This window comes from Dreissena polymorpha, chromosome 4 (genome assembly GCF_020536995.1).
Source record: "Dreissena polymorpha isolate Duluth1 chromosome 4, UMN_Dpol_1.0, whole genome shotgun sequence".
Lineage (NCBI taxonomy): Eukaryota > Metazoa > Mollusca > Bivalvia > Myida > Dreissenidae > Dreissena > Dreissena polymorpha.
The window spans coordinates 53,115,491-53,136,926 of record NC_068358.1 but is presented as its reverse complement, the minus strand read 5'-3'; the positions used below and the strand labels follow the sequence as shown (position 1 = coordinate 53,136,926).

Sequence of the window (21,436 nt, the reverse complement as noted above, 5' to 3'; positions counted from 1 at the left end):
AAGTAACTGCTGTGAGGAGTTTCTATAAAAATCTGCATTCAGAAATCTGTATTCAGAACTCAATCTGTTGTGCACATCTGCATCTAACGCTTACCACAAGTTTGACAACAAATTCTTGACGCAGACGAATAGGGTTGTGTCTATTTTCATTTGTGAAAAGAATAGTTTGATACAGATCTGTCTGTGCTTAAATTTTGAAAGGCTTGGGTAGTTATTTTTCATAAGCGTTTCAAACACTGATGTAAATGGAAAGATTATCTATTTAAATAGTCGGTAATTGTTTGAAATTATTGATTTGAGAAATTCGCAGATGGCGATATCGAACTACATTATACCACGTGACGCCATTCTTCCCTGTATCTTGCACCTTTGCTTTTAACGCCATCGGCGCTCTCGTTTCTAATAAGCCAGTAAAGTCAGCACATGCTTATCAGGGTCTACACTTTCTGCTTCTATGGAATTTTTTGTTCAAATTAAGTTTCTTTAAAATGAAAATCAAGTATAGGCAGAGAGTGTTGTCCTTGATTCGGCTGTGCAGACTGCAATAACCTATGTGGGGCGACACTTTACGCACAAGCATTATGGCCTGTTTTTCCAGAGCCTGTCTCATTTCATATCTTTTCTTTAATGTACTGTAGTGAATATACAGGAATTTTAAAATAAAAGTGTGTATTGATGTGTGTCCCTAACTGTGTTCCTAAGTGTGTACTGAACTAGCATTACCATGGCAACTATAAGTTTAGTTTGGGAAAAGTATTTTGCAGTGGTTCAGAATAAACACAAAATGCCATAAGGTATCCAATATTTCATATATTTTCAATTCATGAAACACAGTCTTGTCAGATGAAACTGGTTTATTTAAATTTGTAACCTTTCTTTGTTTAATATACATTGAAGGCAGTGTGTAAAATTGCACTGACCCACTCCAATTTGCAACTTAGATTAGGCTTTGGGTGAATATGATTTCTGAAATGAACAATTCCATTTTCAAATGAGACAACTCCTTTATTTTGTATAACGTGCTTGTCTGGAAGTGCATGATTTAGACAGTGTATGTGTACAACAGTAACAAGCACACCGGGGTCGTGTTATAGCAATATTTACATTATTATAGACAGCATGTATTTTCCAATCAATAAGCAAAACTGTTTGATATTCTCACTTATTTTAACAAAAGGTGTCTTTGTGGCAGTGACTGTTTCTAACATGAAACTTTTGAAGACTACATGTTCAAAGAAAGGGCAGCATGATTAATTGATTTGCATAGCTAAAAGGCCTGCACGGCAACTGCTTGTAACAGGCTTGATCACTCATATTTCGTTTAAAGTTCAAAAGCGTAATACTAAGTAATACAAAACAGAGTTTGTGAAAATAAAAAGGGATACATACACACTGGTAGAACTCCCTAAATCTGCCCCTTGTCATGGCAGGGTTGTCCCGTCTGTAGACTTTGGCGATATGATATCGTTTTATGGCGTTGATTTTGTTCATAGCTAAATAACGGGCAAATGGTACCTGAACACGTGTGTTAAGGAAGCAGAAAAAACACTCATATTACCAAGCACAGAAAAAAACAAGAGCACCGCCTTGCGGGTGCAGACCGCTCATCTATTTTCTTTTTAAAGGTGAAGGGACTCTCATTTTCAATCACAAAGGAGGGAGGAGTGGAGTGAAGAGGGGTGTATAGTGTGGGGTTGTGGACATTTATTACATTATCTTCCAAAAAAAGCGAAAAAAAAAAAAAAAAAAAAAAAAAAAATCGGGGGGGGGGGGGGGGGTATAGTGTGAGGGTGTGGTGATAATTTGTGAGATGATCTTAAAAAAAAAAAAAAAAAAAAAAAAAAAAAAAAATCAAAAAAAAAAATTTGGGGGGGGGGGGTGGGGGGGTGGGGTGGGGGTATAGTGTGAGGGTGTGGTGGTCATTTGTGAGATGATCTTATAAAAAAAAAAAAAAAAAAAAAAATTAGGGGGGGGGGGGGGGGAGGGGGGGGAGGGGGGGGAGGGCACGGGGGATGGTTTGGGTGAAGTCTATTGTGGTATGTCAGGTAAGAGTAGTTTCATCAAAGTATCAATCAAATCTAATCATAAATAAAGAAGTTATGGCAATTTTAGCAAAATTTAATAATTTGACCTTGAGAGTCAAGGTCATTCAAAGGTCAAAGTAAAATTCAAGTTGCCAGGTACAGTAACCTCATGATAGCATGTAAGTATTTGAAGTTTGAAAGCAATAGCCTTGATACTTCGAGTGGATCGAAACACAAAATTTAACCATATATTAAAAGTTACTAAGTCAAAAAAGGGCCATAATTCCGTAACAATGACAACCAGAGTTATGCAACTTGTCCTTTTACTGTACCCTTATGATAGTTTGTGAGTGTTCCAAGTATGAAAGCAATATCTATGATACTTTAGGGGTAAAGTGACCAAAACATAAATCTTAACCAAATTTTCAATTTTCTAAGTATAAAGGGCCCATAATTCCGTCCAAATGCCAGTCAGAGTTACATAACTTTGCCTGCACCGTCCCCTTATGATAGTTCATAAATCTTGCAAGTATGAAAGCAATAGCTTTGATACTGTAGGAATAAAGTGGACCTAAACACAAAACTTAATCAAATTTTCAATTTTCTAAGTATAAAAAGGGCACATAATTCTGTCAAAATGCCAGTCAGAGTTACATTACTTTGCCTGCACAGTCCCCTTATGATAGTTAGTAAGTGTTGCAAGTATGAAAGCAATAGCTTTGATGCTTAAGGAATAAAATGGACCTAAACACAAAACTTAACCAAAATTGTCAATTTTCTAAGTATAAAAAGGGCACATAATTCTGTCAAAATGCATGCCAGAGTTATCTAACTTTGCCTGCCCAGTCCCCTCATGATAGTAAGTAAGTGTACCAAGTTTGAATGCAATAGCATTGATACTTACTGAGAAAAGTGGAACTAAACGCAAAACTTAACCAAAATTTGCAATTTTTTAAGTACAAAAAGGGCACATAATTCTGTCAAAATGCACGCCAGAGTTATCTAACTTTGCCTGCCTAGTCCCCTCATGATAGTAAGTAAGTGTACCAAGTTTGAATGCAATAGCATTGATACTTTCTGAGAAAAGTGGACCTAAACGCAAAACTTAACCGGACGCCGACGCCAACGCCAACGCCAACGCCAACGCCAACGCCAACGCCGACGCCAAGGTGATGACAATAGCTCATAATTTTTTTTCAAAAAATAGATGAGCTAAAAATCTGAAAATTACAATTTAATAAAGCCAATGCAACACAAATTCATATTAAATTTTTACACATCAAAATGTTTGTAGTCAGTTTAATGTGCAAAATGACCTTACATATATATGTTGTTACCAGAGCTTTATCAGGAATGCGACTAACACCTCCACACTGCTTTGTCAATTGAGTCGCGTTCTGAGAAAACTGCGTTTAATGCATGTGCGTAAAGTGTCATCCCAGATTAGCCTGTGCAGTCAGCACAGGCTAATTAGGGACGACACTTTCCATCTAAACTTGATTTTCGGTATTAAGGAGGGACTTCCCTGAAACTAAAAATACCATAAAATCGGAAAGTGTCGTCCCTGATTAGCCTGTGCGGACTGCACAGGCTAATCTGGGACAACACTTTACACACATGCATTAAGCCCAGTTTTCTCAGAACATGGCTCAATTAATTTCAAAAGCAATTTACTAAATGTTCCACTAGCGATTAAACAAGTGATATACATGTATGTGATAGATGACAACAAAACATTATTTTAATCCAAAATAATGTTCCAACCTTCAAAGCATTGGAAAAGAGAAATGTTGTATTGACTTATTTATTGGAAAACGTAAAATTAATCAAGAACAGTTACTCTGTTACATGAAAGGTAACTTTAACTGCAGTAAATACTTTAAAAAACATGTTCAACACAAGACACACATCATGTCAATAATAAGTAAAGAGGAATAACTTACAAAAAAATTCTGATTAAAGATTTGAGTCACGTGACTGTTAATGTCCTCTATCAATGAACTAATTTGTAATTCAATAACTTCAAGGGCGTTTTGTTACCCAGAAAATAATTTAGTAAAGGGCAATAACTCTGAACATTTTGAAGAAAGAGTTATGTTTTATACTATGACCATTACCTTGAATATATATCATTAAATGATGATTATATTATTTATGCAATGCACAATTAGAAAAAAGGAAAACACCAAAAGTGAGAGTGTTATAGTCCTTGTACTTTGCACTTCCCTTTAAAGCCCTCTATAGTTACATTTACTGGGTAGTTTTATTTCACTCCCTTTAACACTTCCAGATTTGTACTAAAAAAAAGAAGCAAACAGAACTGATAGACAGCAAGATGGACAGACAATGCAGTTACTTAACACCTCATTTTTGGAGCATAAGAAGTGTATTGTTACAATGTATCTACTTTATTATGCTGACATATTTCAAATTTCAGTATAGTGCCTTGAGAAATGTGGAGGAAGTTTATTCTAAAACTTTATAAAATTAAATGTGGACTGACACATAAACCAACAGAAAGATTGACTCAAATATACCCCCTTTTAAACTTTGTTTTCAATGGTAAAACGATACAATTTTATCGTTTTACCAGTGCAATGTAGCTGCCAAGTTTAAACTGATTTATTTCAACTCAATTGCATCGAAAGCCTAAGGCTCACTGAAATGCTCTAGAGTCCATTTCTTGGGTAAAACCACTACTTAAAGGGTCTTTGGTGGAGATCTAAAGAATGCTCCCTAAACTTTTGCCTTCCCGGTTGCAATTCATGTTACCAAGGATACTGTGAGGTCGTATCTAAGTGACAAGAGTTCTCCCCCTTGGTCCTTCAGGTCATAGATCAGCTTGGCATCTTCACCATACTTCCCAGTCAATGTGGCCTGAAACAAATCACAGTAGATATTAAAGCTCCAGGCCACACAAATTACTTACTGGGTTTCTGCATCATTGTTTCAACAGTATTTCAATACCATCATGGAAGTAGAACAATTTAATGCATTTTAAATGGATGCTCATGTATTTTTTCTACTAAAAAACCCTTGTTTTAAGTTAACTCTTTACCACTTAGATATGTATTTTGACACTTTAAGTTTTGTAGTCCCTTAGAAAGTTACCTTTAATCAAATACCTTTCTTACTAAAGTCAAGTTTTAAAGGCATCATTTTCAAACCTTAGTCACCGATGAGCAGCAAGCAGCATAAAACCTGAACAGACTGCAAGTTACTCGCAGGCTGTTCTGGCTTTATGCTGGTTGCAAAAGCCATTTTTAGTTTTCTACTTGGGGGCAAGGGTTAAGAGGAAATGCATGTAATACTAGTGATGTTCAAAAACTGGTGGTGCTAACAATATAATTATATAATATCAATAATATAGGTACAAATGAGTATGCACATCATGTTAATGCTGATTTACACCACAGTATCGTTAGAGTGCATCTTAAACATCAGAGCTCCAGATAAGGTTTTGTGAAATTCTTAATGTTACTACCAGTTTTTCAAAAAGAATTCTTAACTCTGACATTTTATTCTTAACGTTACTACTAAGTTTTGGAAAATAATTCTTAACTTCTCTAAATGACCTCAAAATAAATAATAATGGGTGTCATCATATAATATCTTTTCTTTAATGCCATTCTTAACATTCAACTTCGGCTCACTTTGCGTAATGTATGGTAAAGCGTGTTTTTTTTGCACGCTTTGCAGTGTTTTAGGATGTCCTCTGGGCGCAGCCATTTTTTTGACAGATAGACTGTACACGCCGCTTTTATTGGAAAAAAATGCGCTTAATTAAACAAACCCAATAACCATTCTAAATAAGTACCGATAAGATCTTTAATACGCGAAAAGAACTTAATAAAAATCAAATAAACTGATGTAAAATAATATTCGTAACTTGATTTTGTAATTCTTAATGGTACAACTAGATTTCTAAAATAAATACGTAACGGACTTGAAACAAGTTTTAAGGAAAACATCTCCAGTAATGGCATGCGAGACAGACTGACTAACATTCAGACTACTGTATCACCCTTCCAGGTGCTAAAAAACTATATTTTCAATATGCAATCAAAATGGACTACTAAACCAGGGCCCTTGCTACACTTAGGGGAATTGGGGCCGGGGCCCTTAGAGGGGGGAATTTTGCGTCGTCTTGGGCGAAAAGGGGAATTTTAGAAGATCTTTTCACCAACCATTCAACACCTACACTTACTATATTTTAATGTGATTTACATACATACCCCCGTTATAAATTTAATCAAAGGTTAGTAGCATGATACCAGCAGGCAACATAGGTATAAAAGTAAAAAAAAAAAAATTAGGAGGGGGGAATTTTTAGCTGAAATAGGGGAAAAAAGGGGGAAGCTCACGATATTCTGTGGTAAAAGGTGCAAAACGAGGGCCCTGTAAACTGTTGCTTACTAACATAAACCAAGTACAGCAATTAATGAGGCCATTGTTAAATGCATAAACAGCGTAATAGACAAAACCAGGATGTAACATGACAAATGTAAGCTCCTGTTTTAGACAGATCCATGATGTAACATGACAAATGTAAGCTCCTGTTTTAGACAGATCCAGGATGTAACATGACAAATGTAAGCTCCTGTTTTAGACAGATCCAGGATGTAACATGACAAATGTCAGCTCCTGTTTTAGACAGATCCAGGATGTAACATGACAAATGTCAGCTCCTGTTTTAGACTGATCCAGGATGTAACATGACAAATGTAAGCTCCTGTTTTAGACAGATCCAGGATGTAACATGACAAATGTAAGCTCCTGTTTTAGACAGATCCAGGATGTAACATGACAAATGTCAGCTCCTGTTTTAGACAGATCCAGGATGTAACATGACAAATGTCAGCTCCTGTTTTAGACTGATCCAGGATGTAACATGACAAATGTAAGCTCCTGTTTTAGACAGATCCATGATGTAACATGACAAATGTAAGCTCCTGTTTTAGACAGATCCAGGATGTAACCTGACAAATGTCAGCTCCTGTTTTAGACAGATCCAGGATGCAACATGACAAATGTAAGATCCTTTTTTAGACAGATCCAGGATGTAACATGACAAATGTAAGCTCCTGTTTTAGACAGATCCAGGATGTAACATGACAAATGTAAGCTCCTGTTTTAGACAGATCCAGGATGTAACATGACAAATGTAAGCTCCTGTTTTAGACAGATCCAGGATGTTACATGACAAATGTAAGCTCCTGTTTTAGACAGATCCAGGATGTAACATGACAAATGTAAGCTCCTGTTTTAGACAGATCCAGGATGTAACATGACAAATGTCAGCTCCTGTTTTAGACAGATCCAGGATGTAACATGACAAATGTGAGCTCCTGTTTTAGACAGATCCAGGATGTAACATGACAAATGTAAGCTCCTGTTTTAGACAGATCCAGGATGTAACATGACAAATGTCAGCTCCTGTTTTAGACAGATCCAGGATGTAACATGACAAATGTAAGCTCCTGTTTTAGACAGGTCCAGGATGTAACATGAAAAATGTAAGCTCCTGTTTTAGACAGATCCAGGATGTAACATGACAAATGTAAGCTCCTGTTTTAGACAGATCCAGGATGTAACATGACACATGTAAGCTCCTGTTTTGGACAGATCCAGGATGTAACATGACAAATGTAAGCTCCTGTTTTAGACAGATCCAGGATGTAACATGACAAATGTAAGCTCCTGTTTTAGACAGATCCAGAATGTAACATGACAAATGTCAGCTCCTGTTTTAGACAGATCCAGGATGTAACATGACAAATGTAAGCTCCTGTTTTAGACAGATCCAGGATGTAACATGACAAATGTAAGCTCCTGTTTTAGACAGATCCAGGATGTTACATGACAAATGTAAGCTCCTGTTTTAGACAGATCCAGGATGTAACATGACAAATGTAAGCTCCTGACAGATCCAGGATGTAACATGACAAATGTAAGCTTCTGTTTTAGGCAGATCCATGATGTAACATGACAAATGTAAGCTCCTGTAATAGACAGATCCAGGATGTAACATGACAAATGTAAGCTTCTGTTTTAGACAGATCCAGGATGTAACATGACAAATGTAAGCTCCTGACAGATCCAGGATGTAACATGACAAATGTAAGCTCCTGCAGCGTAATAGACAGATCCAGGATGTAACATGACAAATGTAAGCTAAAGGATGTAACATGACAAATGTAAGCTCCAGGATGTAACATGACAAATGTTAGCTCCAGGATGTAACATGACAAATGTCAGCTCCTGTTTTAGAAATAATATGAGCCATGCTCTGTAAGAAAGAATTTTAATGCATGTGCCTTAAGTACTGTCCCAGATTAGCCTGTGCAGTCCACACAGGCTCATCAGGGAAGACACTTTCTGTCTAAACTTGATTTTTGCTAAGAAGAGACTTTTTTTAAGCTAAAAATATCAAAAAAGCGGAAAGTGTCGTCCCTGATTAGCCAGTGTGGATTGCACAGGCAAATCTGGGACGACACATAAAGCACAAGCATTAAACCCCTTTTTCACAGAGCACAGCCCATATCCATTAAATCTACAACCACTAACATTACCAGGAATACCTTGGAGGGTAACAAACAAAATGCACTTGCGCTTGTAACAAACAGTTATTCCACTTACGTTGATAATATGGTTATAATATTTCAGATAAAGAAATATTATTGACATAAGTAAAGGTGTTCAGTATAAATGCCCTTCATGCAGGTACCTTCAACTCAAACACTGGTGTGTCTATGGTCTCAGCCCCGTGACGTTTAAAGCACTTTATAATTGTGTTAAACACCCCCTCTCGGATTGCCATTTGAATGGGATTGTAGTCTCTCGTGCCCTGCAACATCAACAAGAGAAACATTAGAAATTTGTATTGAGGAAATGCCTGACCTTTCTGAATAAAATCTAAGAGAGGTAAAAAGATGCGTAAGTAAATGCTGGAAATTAATTATCATATTTTTTATATTGTTACATATGTATACATAGTTTTTATGTACTATTTAGTGATAACTTATAACTGAAAGGTCTGAAGTATATTTTATTCATACATTTGACTACTGCTCGCAATTCATTTGTAAATGGACTAAAATCACAATCTACAAGTACTTAAGTTGTCACATAAAGTAAAGTCCATTCACTTTATGTATGTTAAATTGTGCTGTCCTATTAGATAAAATTATTCATCTGCAAACATCACACACACTTAGACACACCCATTTCCTAAAGTAATAAAATTATAATTTTTCCATGAATCTTATTCAAATCATTATACAAAATTAATAAAGGAATGTAAATGTACATGCAGGCAATCATCGCTTTATGTAACCAACCAATATATTGCCCTTAGGTTAAAATTTGCAGAGAATGAACATGTTAACAAACCTTTGGGCATTTAAGATCAAATTTTTTAGCAGGCTCATCTCCAAGTTTTGCCTTCAACTCCAACAGCTTGGCCACTTCTTGAGATATCTAGACAAAGAGAAATAAGACAAGAATAGAAACTAAACACATAAACAATACAAATTTAAGACAGTAGCAGTATTATTGAATCAGGTTATATCAACTTCATATCAGCATCTCAAACGACAATAATCTCAAAAAGTGATCTCAACCAAATAGTTTAAATATCTGTCACAACACAAAGCTCTGTATTCAATTTACATATATAATTTATTTGGTTACTATACATTTGAAAAATATTGCATTTGCCCCAATTGCAAAATCCAATGTCTCAACACAAACTGCAGCTTACCAATATAAAACCTTGTTGAAGTATTTTAGTCAAACATTCATGTTGATATTGTCAATCAAGTTACATGTATAATAAAGAAACAACATGTCAACGGTGCTTAATGTGTTTAGTGTGATTATCAACAACAGGAATGTTTTGTTTTATCTCCAAAAATATATACCATAGGGTAGCATAGAATCAAGCAGTATTAACACATACTGATGATACCATAATTCCATTCTATGTAATATGTTCAGAGAGACTGGCATGATTTACACAAAATTGCATACAGTTTGGAATACATTATGTTTGTTGCACTTTGGTTTAAACGTTAAGCATATAATTATAATCCCACTTAATTATATACTGTGTCAATACTGCATAACAAATATTATGTACACAATTACATGATTTATCCAATAACTGTAGTTCCTCCGCTCAGATATAAGAGTTGGTTAAAGCGTGAATAGTTTAAACATGATGTATTGTTAATATGCAATAAGGTAAAATACAATACAATCCATTTTTTATATTTTAAAATGCAATAACATAATATATAATATGTATTAAAGAGTCAAATACACTAGCTTGTAGCCCTAGAACAAATGTCCATAATTCACATCAAAGTTTTTAAAGCCATTTAACTCTTTCAGTGCGGGAACCGAATTTTGAAGGCCTGTGCAAACAGTTTGGATCCAGATGAGACGCCACAGAACGTGGCGTCTCATCAGGATCCAAACTGTTTGCTATTCTGATAATATTCTTTGAAAAAAATCGAAGAAAATGCTAATTTTAGAAATTCAGCAGACAACATTTTAGCAGACGACAAAATTCCCAGCATGCAAAGGGTTAAATACTCAAAATCAACAAATATTACATAAAATAAAGTTATTCCATAACCTAAAACTTCAACACCAGATGTGGTCTGGTAACACAGATTTTATGAGATACAAAATGCATGTTTTTATATTTTGTGTGACAATATATTCAATGTGAATTTGCCTCTACACTAACCAAACATCTACAAGCAAACGCAACATTGGCTTCGGGCAGCTACTGAGAAGAACATTATGCGTCCGACGTTTTAAGGGGTAATTTGCATGGCAAAGTTGTTAATTCAATGTTTTATTTTGACAGTTAACAATAATCTATATTGTTTACCAAGAATAACAGAAATTTTTGTATTAAACAAGAGCACCACATAACAGGTGCCAACGCTCGGCTACTGGTGCAGTTTTGAATGAATAAAAGCTTGTCAGAATTTTTTTTATTTTTTTTTAGAGGTCACAGTGACCTTGACCTTTGACCTAGTGACCTCAAAATGGGTGTGGCATGTAGAACTCATCAAGGTGCATCTACATATGAAGTTTCAAAGTTGTAGGTGGAAGCGTTTGGATTTTAGAGCAAAATGGCAAGGTTTTAGCACGACGCGGACGGAACGACGAGCTGGCTATGACAATACCTCGCCTCGGGTTTTCTCCAAAAACAGCTGAGCTAAAAAACACATTATCATAATGTCAATCGATGCAAGATCAACAAATAAAAATCTTCCCAACAATTATTTTTCTTAACTGCTGTGAAAGGATTAATTTTAAGAAATAAAGGATATTTGTTCATGCCAGTGTAAGATTGTTTGTTATTTCACGAGTGATCATAGAAAATATGGCGCAGAGAATTATTTGTATTATTATGCTTAAAGATGCTGCTAAAACTATTTAGAAGTATTACTGGTAATTATGCCATAAATAAAAAAATAAAAACATTATTTGTGGCTTTTTCTTAAAAGAGATCAAGTCAGCAAGATCATATTTTTGTAACAGAGGAGCTGGCATGACAAAAATGCCAAAAACTTTTTCATAGCAATGCCTTGTTGATAAGATACTATGATGAGTACGAAATATAACACATTTTTGATTATGATCATAAGTCTGTTTCAACCCTAAGTACAACATCACAGCATTCCTGAAATTTAATTTCAGCAAATATGATCATATACCCCTTAATACTAACAACAAAACATAGTAGACCAGTATAAAACATATATAAAAGATTTTTTATTAAACATACAACTTACAGATGGATCTCTGACGCCAGAGTCTATGCATATTGAATGGTGAATGTCTCCATATCCATCCATTTGTAATATGTCCAACTTACTATCATCACACAAGGTAGCCATCATTTAAGCAATTTTCTTTAAACTATATGTAATTAAAATAATAATGCTGCACAAACCAATATTATTTTATAATATTGAAAAAAATCTATAAATTGCATATGGTTGACCAATAATAAATCACAAATTTTCATACAGAGACTCCACGCCCCTTATCTTTTCCTAATGGCACAATTTCATCATATGGGAACATAACATATGCCCAGCAAGCTCATATCTTTCACCAAATTAACTATGGTGCTTTGCTGTTTCAAGAGTAACCACTTGCAATTATGGCACATTTCATTTTAATTGGTATGGTCTCCATTCTACTGCTACTTCCGCTGTTACACATAAGCTAACATTCTCAATGGATATTTGCAAAACACATCAACTGGTTGTATAAATGCGAAATGGAAGTTTCTTTAAAGGGGCATGTCAAAGGCCTATAAGGTTAATTTAGATAAAAAGTTCGCCTATAAAGTGTACAGAATACATAGGTCTCATTTTAAAAACACTTTGAAACATAGCCGTTAATCACGGGCGCCACCAGCCGTGTATTATCAAAAGTAACATTTTTATGTGAATAAAATGCACATTTAAAGTCTTGCTATATGCATGTTGTTGCGATGTGAATAATCATTAAGGTGTGTGATTTATGTAGCTGCCGTGTTCAAATCCAATGTGGGGTATGTATTGTCAAATATTTATTTAAAATCTGTACATAATCTCTTAGCAATTTCATCAATACATTATTTTAACAAACATAACAAATAAATGCATGCAAAGGAAATAAGCATTGTTTTAAAATGTGTCTAAACCAATGTGTAATATCATCAATAATATACACTTTATGAAATGCATATAATTTACAGAACAAACTTGAAGCACTTTCTGTTGTTTTTTTTTTGCAAATACAAAACACACCAAAAGTTGCCAGTATGTGTCATGTAAAGAAGAGATTCTATTGTTTACAGTGGCATATTATAATCAAAGATTAAAAAAAAATATCAATAGACAATAGATTTTGGCAACCAAAACAAGCCTTTAGTTTTATCAACATAAAATATATTTAGCATATGATATTGCTTTTGTACAATTTTGACTATCTAAAATGTTTGATACTAATTTAATTTTTGCCTATCCTATGAAAAATCGAATTTTGGCATTACTAAAAGGACTATATTTCTAAAAACATGTAGCTTGCCTACCTGCGAATCAGAGTAACAGCGCAGCCATGGTGATAGTTTCAAACGTCGACACAGTAACAGTTGACGGTGGAACGAGCACAAAGGCAACACCATTTTATCAAACGAAAGAATATAGATGATCAATGTAGGAGGGGCCACAGTAGATATGCAAATGAAGAGAAAATCCAATCAGCACATCTGGTAAAATAATGAAAAATAATACAACTGCTTGACAAAGATAGCAGCTGTGGTTATGAGCTGTGCTGAGTGTGCTCTGGAAAAACCAAGCTTAATGCATGTGTCTTAAAGCGAGATTATACAATTTTGTATATGTGTTAAATTGTAATATATTGATGACAAATGTTACAATAACATAAAGCAGGCAAGAACAAGGGACAAAATTGTCACAAAACCAGGTTTTCATTGTGAAAAAAAAATCTGATAAAGGGAGAAAACTCAAACTGAACTTTTGAAATGAACAAACAAAATTAACCCCCTTTGTAAGTTTGTTTTTTAAAAAAATCTATTTTTAGTCATGGCGACCTTGACATTGGAGATATTGACGTGATTCTTTCGTGCGACACACCGTCCCATGATGGTGAACAAATGTGCCAAATGATTTTAAAATCTCACAATGAATGACATAGTTATGGCCAGGACAAGCTCATTTATGGCCATTTTTGACCTTTGAACTCAAAGTGTGACCTTGACCTTGGAGATATCGACGTAATTATTTCGCGCGACACACTGTCCAATGATGGTGAACAAATGTGCCAAATGATTTTAAAATCTGACAATGAACGACATAGTTATGGCCCGGACAAGCTTGTTCCGCCCGCCCGCCAGCAAGCCCGCCCGCATTCGCCAATCTAATAACCAGTTTTTTCCTTCGGAAAACCTGGTTAAAAATTATACATTTAAGACGAATTTCATAAAATGCAGCGAAGACAAATTAGCGCCCGAGCCGATTGTGACAAAGATATTTTGTAAATATTTTCCTACAATAACCGAAGCATTCGTCTTTTTAGTTAGTGTTTGTGTGTCGTATGAATAGATATCGTTGCAGGAATTTAAAATAAACAGTTAAAACTAAAGTTAGATTCACATCGTACATGCATGATTTACATGCTGGCGAAATCGACTGCACAGACATTTTCGATTTCAGAATTTAATATCTGGCTTATTTCGCATTTTTCAACACATGTTCTTTTTAACATTTATTTTAATTTATATTGAAATATATGTTTTATATTTTTTATTACACATTTTATATAAATTAATAAATATATTTACAAAATCGTATAATCTCGCTTTAAGTACATGTATCATACCCGATTACGGCAATTAGCCTGTGCCAACTAATCTAAGACCACTCTTGAAACCAGGATTAGAATTTAATGTTTATGAACAATGCCATAAAATAGGAAAGTGTTATCCCCAATCAGCCTGTGCAAACTGCACATGACCTTATCTGGGATGATAAAATAGGAAAGTGTTATCCCCAATCAGCCTGTGCAAACTGCACATGACCTTATCTGGGATGATAAAATAGGAAAGTGTTATCCCCAATCAGCCTGTGCAAACTGCACATGACCTTATCTGGGATGATAAAATAGGAAAGTGTTATCCCCAATCAGCCTGTGCAAACTGCACATGACCTTATCTGGGATGATAAAATAGGAAAGTGTTATCCCCAATCAGCCTGTGCAAACTGCACATGACCTTATCTGGGATGATAAAATAGGAAAGTGTTATCCCCAATCAGCCTGTGCAAACTGCACATGACCTTATCTGGTCCCCAATCAGCCTGTGCAAACTGCACATGACCTTATCTGGGATGATACTTGAGGCACATGAATTAAGCCCTGTTTTCTCAGAGCACGACTCCTAAATGTGATATTCTTTGAAAGCATTAACATTACATCGACCTTGAAGGGACCTTTCATTATTGAATAGTTTGCACTTAGTCAGAAATTCTGTTTTGCCATTCCTTTACTGCGCGATACTAAGAAACGCTTGAGAGGTCATTGTAGGCTCCATTACTACTTAAATGTACCCCAGGTACTCTTAAGTATACTTAAAAGTACCCTGGGTATGGAAAATATACTTAAACTAACACGGGAATTCTAACACTAAATATGTCGTTGTTGGCTATTTTTTTCAAATTAATTATGATCATAGTTATGACAATATTCTGTAAAATGGCCTCAATAATATCGGATCTCCTACTCAAAAAAGCATGTCAAGGCAGATTTTGTTCAAAGAGAATTTGTTTTGTATTTTGTAGCATGTTTTACGGCATCGGATTTTTGGTGGGGATAGCTCTGGTACAGTCCAAATTGTCTGGGTACGTGTTCAGGGCTTTTCACCCTTATATAACAGGGGCCGAAATTCGGCCCCTTATTTCAGCCCCTTCCCAATTGAAAATAAGGTCATTTTCCCCCAAAATTGATAGAGGAATTTCCCAAATTGTAAAAAAAAAAAAAAAAAATTTTTTTTTTTTATTTTTAATTAGACATAATGAGCATCTCCCAAATTGAAAGCAATGAGCTCTAATATGATAAAGAATGCACCACAATGTGTCTTTTATCACTTCTGCGCAATGAAACGGACCCTGTTTCAAAAACTTTTAAAAACATGGTCTTCCCAAAATGAGCAGTTACAGGGCCCTCAATCCAATTTAGGGAAAGGGGGTCGCTACCCTCATAAGGGGGAATTTTCGCGGCGTATCCCTTTTTGGGGGATTTTTTACTTACTCTCACTATAACATTTATACATGTTTGCACTATATTCATTTCTGTTTTCATAATTAAGTATGTTTGACAAGATTAAATTGAAAAAGAATTGAGATATCAGTGTTTTTTCTATGGCAATTTCAGGGCCGATATTCGGCCCAATTCCCCTCAAAAAAGAGTAAACATTTTTCCCCATTTTGTAAAAAAAATCCCCTCCAGAAGTTAAAAAAAAGAAAAGAAAGAACTGTCTCATAATCATGATAAATATATCTCAAATTAATTTCATACCAACACAAAAAGTATATAGCTATAAATTATATTATTTTGAATAATTATAAAGATTGTTTTAAATAGTTTTTCCCAAATCAGTGGACTTTTCACATTAATTTTTTTTTCTCCCAAAAATGGCAAAGAAAAGGCCTGCTGTATCTATATTGTGTCAATATTGGTTGATAAAAACATTCCAATTTGGTCCATTTTATTGATAATAAATGCTCAAAATTGCCATTTTATCAATTAGACTCAAAATGGCTAAGAAAACTGAGACAGTGCATGAAGGCTGAACTGTCTGAAACTTAAATGTTGAAAAAATCATTGATATATATTTTAATTTTAAGAAAAAGGACAAAGACATTCAGCTGTGAATATTATATTCATACAAAACATGTGTATTAATATAATAAATATCATTACATATAAAAAAGTGAATTTTTAATTTTCCCCTTTTCCTAAAAACGACGCATTTTTTCCCCTTTGGACGGGCCCCGCCACCATTCCCCTATAAGTGAAAAAAAACACTGGATATAATTATCATGAGACACATCTTTAAAAAAAACAACAAAAAAAAACATTTAAATCAGAGGGGATTTTTCCCCCGTAAAATGGGAAATAGTATACTTTTCAGGTGGGGGTCTGCGGCTGAAATTCGGTCGCAGATTTGATAGATTGAGGGCCCCGAGATATCGCGTATGAAATTCCCAATTTGAAAGGCTAGGGCCTCTTCCCAATTTCCTGATGAAAAGCCCTGGTGTTAGTATATTTTCCGTACCCACTACCCAGGATATATTTGAGTATACTTAAGAGTACCCAGGTACATTAAAGTAGTATCTGAGTCAGCAATGACCAATTGAGCCTTAGACGAGAATCATTTCAATAAAGGCCAAATATTTAAACTTGAAGTTGAATGTTTTGATAAAAAGGTCACGTACCACATCTTTATCTGCCTTGTCAGCTTTCAATTTGCGAACTAATTCTCCTTGATGTTTGATCTGTTCCTGGATTTGCTCGCGGGTTTCTTCCATATTTAGTATTTAATAAGAAAAGAGAGAAAATATGTCAGTCGCCGGTGTTGAAAAATCCAATATGGCCGCGCCCATGAGAAATGTTGGCTACAAATAATAATTGCATTTAATGTCAAAATGAGGAGATATTTATCGTCATTGCAAAATATTTGATGGAATAGTTAACGCGTGTTTGTTGGAACTGTATAACATTGATATGTGTATAAAAATAACGTAAAATTGTACCTTACAACCAAATTTCGTCAGAAAATCCACCAGAGTAGCGTCCCTTGCTTGTGAATCTTGCATAAAAAGTAATCGAATGTACATAGTTGCTTTGGTTAGGCCTAATCAATGGGGTCGGGTTATTGGAGTCTATATCAACCAAAGGCATTTGGTGTATTGGCAGTTTACCAAATATATTATATTTAGCATTTTACGTTTTCAAGCATTTTCTCATAAAATCTATTAGTTATCGATTACAGCTACGAGTTAGTCCCTTCAGGTTTGACCACTCATGTATTCAATGTTAGTTTATAATCAGCTGATTCGCGCGTTTTGGGTCACAGTATTGTTTGACACGATCGATCTATTTTTGATCAGACAATTTAAGTTTTATGAGGCTCTCGGTATGCTATAGTGTTGGTTGCATTGAAACTGTTTGTTGAATGCGAAGTTTGTAGTCCCGGATTACCCAAGGAGGCAGAGTAAGTTACTGCATGCCTGATGAAAAGAAAGTACACTGGGCAACTGCCATTAATATGTAACAAACAAAAATTTCATGCACAAAATAATATAACATGCTGAAAATAGCAACTGAAAATCTGATGAAAAGAAAGTACACTGGGCAACTGCCATTAATATGTAACATACAAAAATTTCATGCACAAAATAATATAACTTGCTGAAAATAGCAACTGAGGGTTAAACTGGCAAAAGCAAATAACAAGAACATATAATACAAGCCATACTAGGTACAACAGCAAGAACATCTGCAATCCTCTCCGTCCCACGAGCCTATCAGACTTCGGAACTGGTTAAGTCCCGTCACATCCCTGAAGTGCTGGGGGTAACGAGTTCCAGAGCCTGGGGGCTGCGGAACGGAAAGACTTAAGACCATAACTGGTACTTCTTACCCGTGGGATTTCAGCTGTATTAGTGTACCTAAAAGAGTAAGAGTTATTTTTAATTTTAATAAGATCATGAAGATATGTTGGTGTCTGTTTATTAATTATCTTGTAGGTTTCAATAGCCATTTGTCTTAGTCTTCTTATTTTTAAGCTTGGCAGTTTTGATTTGCTAAGCAACCCTTCATAATCAGACTTATAGTCATTATAAATAAACCTTAGAGCTCTTTTCTGTATGTTTTCTATTTTTTGAGTTTTTATTTCTCCACAGAAATGCCATGTTAATGGGCAGAAATTGAAGTTTGAGAGAATGAATGAGTAATATATATTAAGTTTGCCAAGTTTACAAAGATTCCTACCTATACGCTTTAGAACATTTAATTGTCTGGATGCCTTTTTACATAAGTTGGAAATGTGTTTGTCAAAATTTAGTTTAAAATCTAATGTAACCCCTAGTAAACTTAAAGGCATGCAATGATCAATGATGCAACCGTTCCGACACGATAATAGGTTCACGCCCACGCGGTGTAAACACCACATCTGGTTCATTTCACGCGGCGAGTCAAATATAGGCATGCACATTGTCAAATCTTTTGATTAACGATCAGCAAACGTTGTGTCGTATAGCAAACGTTTTATGTATCTCTACAGAACATCACATCGTGATGCAGGTTTGCAAACTGCAGATAACACGTAGCAGAGATGGCCCAGCACTCCCATCTATTAGTAACGTACTAGATAACGAAAGTTGGACGGAAATTTGAATTGCAGCTGCAATTTTTACCTATTTAGTTTGTTTAATGAAACACATTACATTTTGTGTAGTATTGTGCTCTGTTTGTGTTCTGAAAGGGGTGGTGGTGGGGGGCTGTGTACCCGAAAGAAACCCCATGTGTCCCATGTGATTAACGCCCAACCTCCTGTGCGTCGGACGTGGGTTTTTATCCCGGTCGCTTAGATGAGAAGCGCGTGTTTCAACCACAATGATGCACTTTCAGTAGTCGCGACTCTCTTGCAAATGTTTTCTTAGTTTGCAATTAACTGTTTCAAAAAGTGTTCATTAATATTAACATTGCATACCGGTAATGCAATGTAAGTTTGTCAGAGTTTGTAAAAAGTCGTACTATGGTTGTGTGTTTGTCGACATACCTCATTATCCGACGGTTATCGTTCACTTACAGGGAATGTGGCATTTATGTCCCTTTTACCATTTATTCAAGCTTTTCAACGATCACGTATGACCAAACATTTCTTGTACGTATAAAATATGAAATGCAGTGTAAGTGGCAAACAGACTTAACGACGAATGATCTTCTAATCTTACTAAATGACGTATGAACATGGTTTGGCCGTTCCTACAATGCACAATTCGTGCCATATTATTATGCATACGCTTGTTTTATATTTCAGCCAAATACCGCGTTTGAAACGTTCTTATAAGAGATAATGGCGAGACAACCCTGAACAATTACTAATTACCATGTATTCGAACTATGGACTGTTTCCCAAATCACGGGTTAATTGCAACTCATGCCTGGTGCGTATGCAAGATTGTGAGCATGATAACTTTTAAACATCTGTATATACACAAAAATAAATAAATACATTTATTAATCGCCGTGGCCTTACGTGGTAATTAAAGGGCGATTGCTTACGGACTTAAAATACTATTCAAGATTCGAGTCTAACCGTCCATTGTTTTTATATAACAAGAAATGTGTTCATCGAATAATTCCCATTGCGTCCCCACCAATGGTCAGGCATATTAATATCAAATATTAATCAAGATCAATGAGAGTCGTAAATAAAAATGCCTCATTGAGTTAAAACAGGCATGCCCTCAACTGAGATTGCAGAGAGTATAATACATGAATTTACTTAAAAAAAGTTTTACCTACATGTAAGCCTTTTGCCATTCGATTGAAATTAAATTTGTGTAGAAATATTAATCTTAACACTCGCTGTTGATGTTCTTACATTTCAGTACAGATGAATATAAACTTTTCTAAAAGATTTCCGCTAACATACGCCGTGCTGTTGTGTTTTAACAAAGATATATTGCTTTCAGCAAACGTGTGACTTGCAATATTATTCGTAATGTCAATGCTTCTTATCTAAAAGCCTCAGCCCTTCAAACAGAAACGATATAACGAAGCCCCATATCGGCCAAATATTAGTACTGGCATGACTAGAAACAGCCCATACGTGACTTAAATGTCCATGTTTGGTGGGTCGCAAGCTTTACACTTAACTCAATTTTTTCCTTATGTGCTTGTTAGATTGGTTAACCAAACAAAGTTGAAATACAGTTAAATCGAAACCATTAAAGTTCTTGTTGTTTCATGTAACAAAGACAATATCAATCGTTAATGTGTACTTCTCATGCAATTGCTTTGCTTGAATGTGGCTTTTCTTTGTTATTTTCAAAGCACCTACCTCAATATGTCATTGTTCAATCATTACCATACTCATTAACCCATTTATGCCAAGTGGACTCTCCCATCCTTCTAAATTGGATCCATTTATTTCTATAATTAGGGATGTCTAGTATATTTATTTCTATATTTAGAATATTTCTTACAGAAATTCCTTTAAGTAAACAGCGCAGACCCAGATGAGACGCCGCATTATGCGGCGTCTCATCTGGGTCTACGCTGTTTGCAATGTCCTTTTTTTCAGGACGCTAGGCATAAATGGGTTAATTTAGGTGCATGCGTATTGTTTTAGAAACACATTCTATCTGCAAATTCGCGGCTTAGAAATAACAACTTTGGTCGAGAAGCCTACATTGTGCACCCTTTTCCACCAGCTAGCTGGCTGGCGTCCTTTTTAGTGCATCGTTTCGTATCAAAACTTCATGATTTAATTCACCTACTGGTATTAAGGTTGCAACCTCTAGCTCGTCTTTTAATCTTCCTATATATTTCTGATTGTTCCACAGCTATAGCTGGCGTCCTTTAAGCGCATCGTCTGTGTAATACGTTATTATTGTATTCTTATATTATATTTCCGGAGCTCGCTGATCTAGTCAAATATGTAATATCAGAGCAACTCATAAACCAAAGTTTCATAAATATGACGAAGATCGGCATTCTTCCCAATCTCCTGCCTGGCCATCGTATATCTACATCTCCGGTCTTAGCATAATTATTTATTTAACCCTAGCATATGGCTAAGAGACAAC

At 35.3% G+C, this 21,436-nt stretch overlaps 1 protein-coding gene across 5 annotated transcripts in view; it reads right to left on the bottom strand.

Annotated features, from left to right (window-relative positions):
- The window catches only part of LOC127876090 (histidine--tRNA ligase-like), a 36,270-nt gene extending 15,935 nt beyond the window's left edge, over positions 1-20,335 (bottom strand). Inside the window, exons 1-8 of one of the 5 annotated variants that reach the window (XM_052421009.1) lie at positions 20,151-20,335; positions 17,372-17,427; positions 17,054-17,233; positions 13,132-13,308; positions 9,417-9,503; positions 8,752-8,871; positions 4,806-4,901; positions 1,390-1,515 (exon numbers count right to left, since the gene is read on the bottom strand). In XM_052421009.1, coding sequence (XP_052276969.1) covers positions 1,390-1,515; positions 4,806-4,901; positions 8,752-8,871; positions 9,417-9,503; positions 13,132-13,224 — 522 coding nt within the window. In that variant the 5' untranslated portion in view covers positions 13,225-13,308; positions 17,054-17,233; positions 17,372-17,427; positions 20,151-20,335. Of the gene's footprint in view, positions 1-1,389; positions 1,516-4,805; positions 4,902-8,751; positions 8,872-9,416; positions 9,504-11,839; positions 12,097-13,131; positions 13,309-17,053; positions 17,234-17,371; positions 17,428-20,150 lie in introns of those variants that run through there. The other 4 variants (XM_052421007.1, XM_052421008.1, XM_052421010.1 and 1 more) reach the window with 4 other exon arrangements.
- Positions 20,336-21,436: the final 1,101 nt, after the last annotated feature.